The following is an 8,998-nucleotide window of genomic DNA, read 5'->3' on the forward strand; positions in this document are numbered from 1 at the left end:
TCAGTTGACATGATGATTAAATACTTTAAGGTTGGATGAATCAAGAGCAGTGTCAACGTACGACAAATACTACGGACCAATCGCAGCCGCGAGAGGCGTGTCTCTACCAGCGTTCGCAGAAGCAAAGCACAACATCTCTATCATGTTCGTGAACTCGCATCCGTCGTTTGCGCCGGCGCAGGTCCTGCCACCAAACGTGATCGATATCGCGGGCTATCACATCGCCGAGAACACTCCACCGCTGCCTAGAGTGAGTTTAAATCAAGAAATTCTTGGTGCATCATCAGGTAGCTTGGTTTGATCTTGCAGCAAAACTTCAATCATGCTCTCTGGATGATCACGTATCAGATGCGTAAGTTATCACCGGAAACACTCGCTGGTTAAAGACAGACCGAGAAGCTGACAGACATTGCAGTATTTTGGACGATATCTCAATGTTATATTTACCAATCTGAACTTGTCCCGGGTATACATAATCTAATCGTCTACATCTTCCTGAGTAGCACCTCCAACTACTCGATCATCGTGGAAATTATATATCGACTTAGTCCTGTCCATATTTGAGTCCTACTTCCCCGGAGGCTCCATCTTCCAGGCTACATCTTCTAGGGTAGCACCTCCAACTCCTCGTGGAAATTATATATCGACTTAGTCCTGTCCATATTTAAGTCCTACTTCCCCGGAGGCTCCATCTTCCAGGCTACATCTTCCAGGGTAACACCTCCAGCTCCTCGTGGAAATTATATATCGACTTAGTCCTGTCCATATTTAAGTCCTACTTCCCCGGAGGCTCCATTTTCCAGATTACATCTTCCAGGGTAGCACCTCCAACTCCTCATGGAAATTATATATCAACTTAGTCCTGTCCATATTCAAGGCCTACTTCCATAGAGGCTCTATGAGTTCATCGAGCATTATACCCAGTTCCTCCATGGTATCAGCAAACCGAAGGTGGATGATGTACTCGCGTTGATGGTGAACCCGTTCCAGTTCCATGAACTTGAAGAGCATCTTCTAGAGCAGGGATGAACAATTTCTGAGATGTCACGTCTTGCTGTCTTCATGGAGTCTTAAATTTCCGGAGTGGAGATCATAAAAAAGCATGAAGACTTTGTTAAGGCGGTCAGAAGACACTAGATGCAGACCAGTTCCTGGTTCATGTTTGAAATCTATGGCGTTACATCACTTAAAGCATAGTTCCCCAAACCTTTTTTGTGTCGTAGACCCCTCGCCATATTTTTCCGTGTTAGGTAGACCCCCTACTTACCTGATATTGATTTCCTGTAAATTTCTAACTGTAGTGAAGTTCAGTGTTAAAAACTTAAAGTAAAAACATATGTTAATTTATACATTTATGCTGCGACTCTCAGGTTTTTACAAGTTCAAAATGTATTGCGACCACAAATCGAATACCAACATCCTACAACTTACACAATTTTATAAACATATATAATAATTTTTTACTTCATAGGTACTTTTATAAATAATGTAAATGTTTTAATATTATAAGATAGTATGATGTAAGTAAATAGGTACTATCAGTGTATGTGTTGAGATCCACTATCGTGGACCCCCATTTTTTTTTCGCTGACGTAGACCCCTCGCACGTTGTCATAGACCCCTAGGGGTCGATATAGACCACTTTGGGAATTACTGACTTAAAGCAATGAAAAGTGATATCTTACTCCTAAGCTCATTGACATGCCCTTACCGAGTCATGAAGGAGCTGTTCTCGGGGTTTCTTGAATCAGAAATGGGGAATGGGAAATCTATATACGAACTGAAGAAATAGACATAGATCAGCGGAATGATAAGTTGAAGTGATAATATGGCAGGACTGCAGCTGGGGCTTTGAGGTTCTGGATAAGACACCACGGGCCGGCAAGAGTAGGGGGTACAAAAGGTGTACAGAGTATCCTGTTAAGATAATTGTACGACGAATCTATAGGACAGGGGTGAGCAACCTTTTTTGGTCGAAGGGTCGCAGTTTCAAAAACAGTGGACCATGAAAAAAAATAAAGTATATATTTAAGGTTCAAACTATGTTCTAAACGTAACTTATGTTCGTAATCAACCGATTTACAAATAATTAGACAATTTTTTTTATCTTTAAAGCCTTAATTCTAGCCTATATTTTTTTTTAAATTACAAAAATAAATTAAAATTTTCTTGCCTCGAGGGTTGCTCATCCCTGGTATAGGGGATGCTTTCGTCTAGTTGATATCCTATTACTAAAATGATAACATATTCAACCATATCACCTAACCTTTATATTCACTAGGATCTCCAAGACCTCCTGGACTCCTCAACGCAAGGTGTAGTGTACTTCAGCATGGGATCTGTTGTGAAATCCGCTGCGCTACCGGAGTCAACCAAGCGGGATCTGATCAAACTCCTCGGCGACCTCCCCTATACCGTGCTCTGGAAGTTCGAAGAGAAACTGGAGGGTCTACCTAAAAACGTTCACATCAGGCCTTGGATGCCGCAGGCCAGTATTCTGGGTGAGTTTTCTCGACAAAATTGGTTATTTTTTAACACATAGATAATATTAAAGAGATCCTTAATATATTTAAAACTAACTTTGTTATTTAACAAAGGATAACATTTTTTTTTCATATTTATTTTAACTATGTGATCCGGATATTAATAGCACCATTACCATTAAATTCTTTCATCACTCACAACTCGAAACGCCATCATTCGTACTCTGTTTTCGTTTCAATGCAAATCAGCACGAACTGTCGCGGCGGCATATGAAATTTATTGGAATGATATTAGCGCCATCTGTTGAAAATTAGTCACACTAACTTAGAAACTTTTGCGAGTTCATTCACAACAACTTTGCACCACTCGGCATCTTCAACCACTGCACCTACAACACTTTACACAGGTCGTCGCGTTCTACAATGCGATTAAAATAAGAATAGGACCGGCCTAGCGCCATGTTGTGACGTCACAACGGGAACTTGGTATAGTGTGCAAAAAAAGCAATGTTAAAAAATAATACCAGTGACTAAAGTCACTCGCTCGGTTACCTTCGAAGCAGTTTTCAAATGCTTAATGAAACTTCCAAATACATCACGCGATGTATGAATATTGCCATCTGGCCCTGGTACAATTCTTGCTTGTTTTAACTGGTCCAACAACATAATGGCACGTTTTTTCTCTTCCTCGAAGTACTTATCAACATTGCTGATAATCTCTCGAGCTCGACGATGTAAAACACTACCTCTTTTGCTCATTGTAGAACAAATTAAACAATCAACAAAAACAATTATTATTATTTTTTTATTTTATATATTTAATGCTGACCGTACTTATATGAGTGAAGTTAGCCGAGAGCCCGTCCTATTCTTATTTTAATCGCATTGTACATAACAAAACAAAACATCACCCACCACATCACAACACCCGTTTTTACTGAGCAGCCGACCACTCCCTAACCGCGAACAGCGTGGGCGAACCGTGGTTGGATCCGGATCCCTCTTCGGCTCGCCTGAGGTCCACGCTGCCGTACTAGCCCGCAAGCACACTCCAGCAACACGCCCCGTCAAAGCTCTACCGCAAAGAGCCTTAACAACGTGCGAGCGTCCCCGTGCAACTGGTAGGCGCCCCACCAGCTTTTAGTTTCTAGTTTAAATCTAGTTCACGGACCCTTCCGCTCCGTGAACTCAGTACCGATGAAGCTGTAAAAGCCTTAGGGCTAACAGCATTAACATCTTGAGAAACAATAGACAACTTTGCTAAAGATTACCACATGATCAAATATATAGTTTACCATTCTATAAAGTACATACAGACTAACATTTATTTTTATTTATATAGATAATGTATTAGAAAATATACATGGTGATTTGTATTATATGTAGAAAAGCATTGAAGGAGCGAATGGTTCATATTTCACTTTCAAACCTTTTACATCAATTTCCTAATTCGCCCTGTATATAGATCACTCTGAAATATTTTTGATTAATTATGATTTTTATTGTAATGCATCAAGCCAATAACTTCTGGCAATACAAGCCTGCAAAAAAAAAAAGAAGACTGTGATATAAAAAATAGGATAAGTAATAAAATAAAGAATAAATAATGTACCTAGCCACCTAAGAGTAATAAGATGATGGAAGGAAGGCGATGAAAGCAAGAAGGAATGAAAGAACAAAATGAAAGATATTGTGAAGGAAGAAGGTAAGAATAAAAGAAATTGAAAATTATGAGAGAGAGTGAAGAATAAAGATAAATTTATTAAAAACTTATTTGTAAACAAAGACCCTGATCCCAACTAATTAGGGGTACGAGATCCAATAGCGGGGGCCATAAAAAAAACTACAAAGCCAACATTCAGCGCTGTAAGAAGCCGGTCATCATAAATAACTTTGATGGAGACTGGTGGAAAACATCTGTCTGCTGACATTGTGGTGATGTAAACTGTAAAATAGGAATGAAAACCTGATTGGTTCACCAAGACGGGCAGACGGCATTTTTAAGTTCGAAAGAAGATGCATCCAACAGGCGAGTTGTAATTGCCGCTATTGGAAACTATGGATAGTTCTAAACACAGTAGTAGACGTTCCATGATAGATATGATTGCGACAATTTGATACTCATTGAAAAAAAAAATATTAACACGTTCACTGCGGCATGAGGTCGATTCAGCCTCATGGTAGACTTTGCACTGGTGCGGCGCGTAAAACTCGTGTTTTCTCTCTAGTGCGGCGGCTGTTTACACTCAACCGTATGAGGTATGACAAAGACAAATATAGCTTTCTTTATGTCTGCGAAGCATTGACTCAATATTGTAAAAAAATATTGATGAACATGAGGCAGAAAAGGCCTCAACCGCACTACTAGGAAGTTCAGCTTGAGGCTGATTCGACCTCAGTCGCACAAGCTGAAAGTTCTTCAAAATTGGGCCCGCAGTGAACGTGTTAAGCAATACAAAACCCTGTTCCCAATTAAATAGGGAGTGGAAAGGTCCCCAATAGCGGGGGTCCAAAAAAAAAATGATACATTGTCTTTCAGCCCATCGCAATGTAAAACTGTTCATCACGCACGGTGGACTTCTGAGTACTCTGGAGTCATTGCGGTATGGGATCCCACTACTGGCCGTGCCTGTATTCGGTGATCAGCCGGGGAACGCGGCGCGGGCTGTTCGTGCTGGGTATGCTCGTATGGTGCCTTTCTCACCTCACATGACGGCGCAACTCGAAGTTGAACTGCGTGAGATGCTTGAAAACGACAGGTATGTATTCCATATTCAAATTATTTATCTATTTATTCACTTACACCGGCAATATGTGTGAGTTAAAAATGATTTAAAAGTTTCCGTATATATATAAAGTCTTCTGTGTTACTTTATAAAAAAATTAACTCAAATATGAATGCTAAGGAGGTTGCGCGGGTTTTTTGGACCGGTCTCTCGTTGCTCCTCAAATGGTAAATGCAGGCTTCGCGGGTGGCCGTTGTGAGCTTATTCTAACTAACTTTTTTTAAGGCTTCCATGGCATCCTTAGCTCGTACATATTATTATTTCACCAGATTGTGAGGCAGCCGACTCCATTTGTGGTCTCTCCTTCCATTGTAGTTTCCCTATCTTATTGAAACTATTTGGAAAGTAATGTCGTCTCTGTTGACATACAGAAAAACCGATTGATCTGTTACCGCTCCGGCATTGGTTTGTATACTAGACGGCAAAAAGTTGACGACGAAGGTGAATATATTGTTGATCAGAAATAAATACTTAGGTAAGAAAAGGGCCAATATTTAGACACTTCCGCACAAGCAGTGGTAGTCGTGCAACAAAGTGCACCGCCCGCCAGCCCGCCGATAAATGCGTATGCGGCAAACAATGCGAATTACACAACTGCCACCGTTAAATCGCACAACACGTGTTTCACCCCTCCACGGGGCATCTACAGGAGTTGTGTTACACCGATTAGTGCCAAACACACAGTCACACTGCATGTGCGGAAGTGGCTAAATATTGGTCCTTTTCTTACTTAGGATGGACTTCCGCAAAATAACACCAGATTCCATTAAATATATAAATACTTGTTAAAAATGTAGTCGTGTGAATTTAACTTAAGAAAGCGACATTACTTTATCCTTTATCCTATTTCAAACTTCACAATTTCTTACATTCTTTCAATTATTGACAGTTGGTTACATTTTGTTTCTATACTTATCCTTATTTTTGTTTTGTTACCTTTATCTTTTTGTCCATCACATCCTTTATAATTCTGTGATAATATCTTAAGAAGATATACTATATGACTGAGTTATATGTCGCCCATGATGATGGTGTCACTTCTCACCTTACTTCTTCCATTTCGCACTCTTTCTCTTACATCAGCTTGGTAGATGTTCCAAGGTACCCCACTTGACCACCTCGGCTTGTGTTATCACTCGTACTCAATATATATGGCTTTATATTTTGACAACCAAAGAGCTCTTAATGTGTAAAAAAATGCTGCATCTTCGTCGAATGTGTTTAAATTCAAATTCAAAAGAGAAGCTACTGAAGCAACAAATACAACTTATAATTTTAGTTTTTTAATTTGAACTGTATAAGAGAACAGAAATGTATCAGAGCATGATCGATCGGATATATCGATTAGGCATAGGTTGCCCACTAGTGGACATAGATCTAAAACAGTGATTCCCAAAGTGGTCTATATCGACCCCTAGGGGTCTATGACAACCTGCAAGGGGTCTACGTCAGCAAAAAAAATTTGGGGGTCCATGAAATGAAAATGGGGGTCCACAGACTGGACATCATTAGCCGAGGACATTTAAGATCAACCCTTACAAACTTGACGCCAAATGTTGATAATTAATTATTAAAGCATCAGGTTCATCCTTCTCACTAAAAATATTGGCTTATTGCTTATGTTATTTTAATTATAGTTTATTTAATGTTACGTATATTTTACATAACAGATACAAAATTTTATTTTGAGTAGTTTTAATTTAAATTCAATGAATAAATGTATAAATTATTTCTACTTTAAGTTTTTAACACTAAACTTCACTATAGTTAGAAATTTACAGGAAATCAATATCAGGTAAGTAGGGGGTCTACCCAACACGGAATAACATGGCAAGGGGTCTACGACACAAAAAAGTTTGGGGAACTCTGATCTAAATCATAGATATCTAATAGGACCGCTTGAACTTACCGCTACACTAAAGTCTATATTGTACAAGATTCAAGATCAGGCAACACTCCTATAGCTGTGGACAACTTTTTGACATACGCCTGCCATTCGAAATTCAAATTCAAAATTCAATAATTCTATATTTAACTTACATCGGCCTATGTGACATTTTGTCAGACGTGCGACAGAGATAACGCTCTACGAAGCCGAAATTAGCCGATTGTCTCTTTCTTGTAAACCATTATTGTATATTTTTTTATTTCAGCTATTACAAGAAGTCAAAGGCGCTGTCAAAACTGTTCAACAATAGGCCCGTGAGTCAACGGAAGCTCGTCTCCCATTATGTGGAACTTGCTATAGATAGCAAAGGTGAACAAATGCATATAGCTTCATATTTTTTTTAAGAAAAGTACCAATATTTAACCACTTCCGCACATGCAGTGGTAGTCGTGCAACAAAGTGCACCGCCCGCCAGCCCGCTGATAAATGCGCATGCGGCAAACAATGCGAATTACACAACTGTCACCGTTAAATCACTCAACACGTGTTTCACCCCTCCACAGGGCATCTTCAGAGACTCTGTTTGGCACTAATCGGTGTAACATAACTCCTAAAAATGTCCCGCGGGCGGTATATCGGATATATCGAATAAGTATTGTTATAAATTTTTATTGACCACTCTTTCCTCTTATAGTAACTTTCTTTATTTCTCTATATTATGTAATATATTGATTTTTTTTTATTTCTATGTATGTATTGACTCATCACGATATTTTTGGAATCATGAAGTTAAGAGACTTGAAATTTGGGAAGAATATTTACTTTACCAATTAAAGTTCAGCTAAGAACGGATTTTACAAAATTCTTCTCACAATGGAGGTTAAAGGGTGTTCATTAAGTTCGAAGATGATGGACAGCTTGTGTTAATAAAAGGTTTTATTCCAGGAGCATATCACCTGCGGTCTAAAAGCCAGCTGTACAAGTGGTATCAACTGTGGATGTTGGACCAAGTGGCGGTGGTCTTAGCTGCTCTCTACCTTCTATATTGTCTCGTCAAATTGACCTTAAGGTCGCTGACGAGGAGGTCTGTAAAAGTAGATAAAAAGAAGGAGAAGAAGAATAAATCGCATTGATGTAAAATAAATTACTGTTTAAGTGTATGGATTTTTATTTTTATATTTATTTATTGATTTCATCGCCACTTGTGAACGTCGTAAGAATGTCAGAGGATACAAATTTAATGTAGAAGATAGATTCATACCAAACTCCTTTATTAGGCTTACTTCAATTTGAAACTGCGAGGGTTCCAAACACGTCGTGATCGGAGAAAGCTCATGACAAACACAGATGGGTTTATTTTATTTATGCTCGTTTTTACTAATATCCGTAATCCAATGTTCAGTGGTGATCTCCGGTATAGAAACGCCCATTTTTGCTCTCTGTTGAAAACTTACAGTTGGTCAATGAGTGAAGAGGGCTGTGCTTGGGATTTCTCTACGAATCTGTAAACGAACGTCAGTTGCCTATCGGATTTGTAAGTTTAACTGACGGTGGCTGGCCAAAAAGACCATGATACGTCAGATTGACGCTAAGGTTTTAGAACTGAGAACCACGGACCAGCTGGTGTATGACATCTGCTCACAAGATGTATAAACCTTGTCGGAAGATGCTGAATGCAGTACCTCCAACTGGTACCTTCTCTAGGATTCGTACGCTTGATTACTCCATGGAGCGATTCTTCCGAGTCATCTAAGAACTCTGCAGTCTCTTAATTCGGCAATAAAGTAATAAAATAGAGGCCTGAGCAGAGCTACAGTTTCACTATTAAAATAAGTAAAAGC

The 8,998-nt window shown here is 39.2% G+C and overlaps 1 protein-coding gene across 1 annotated transcript in view; it reads left to right on the forward strand.

Moving 5' to 3' along the window:
• Nucleotides 1-8,315, forward strand: part of LOC137926181 (UDP-glucosyltransferase 2-like) — a 29,912-nt gene extending 21,597 nt beyond the window's left edge. Inside the window, exons 6-10 of the mRNA XM_068769745.1 lie at nucleotides 31-250; nucleotides 2,282-2,501; nucleotides 5,023-5,242; nucleotides 7,423-7,526; nucleotides 8,103-8,315. Coding sequence (XP_068625846.1) covers nucleotides 31-250; nucleotides 2,282-2,501; nucleotides 5,023-5,242; nucleotides 7,423-7,526; nucleotides 8,103-8,290 — 952 coding nt within the window. The 3' untranslated portion in view covers nucleotides 8,291-8,315. The remainder of the gene's footprint in view (nucleotides 1-30; nucleotides 251-2,281; nucleotides 2,502-5,022; nucleotides 5,243-7,422; nucleotides 7,527-8,102) is intronic.
• Nucleotides 8,316-8,998: the final 683 nt, after the last annotated feature.

Source organism: Battus philenor, unplaced genomic scaffold, assembly GCF_028537555.1.
Source record: "Battus philenor isolate CCGP_79_NKW_IND1 unplaced genomic scaffold, ilBatPhil1.0.hap1 SCAF_29, whole genome shotgun sequence".
In the NCBI taxonomy this organism is placed as follows: Eukaryota; Metazoa; Arthropoda; class Insecta; order Lepidoptera; family Papilionidae; genus Battus; species Battus philenor.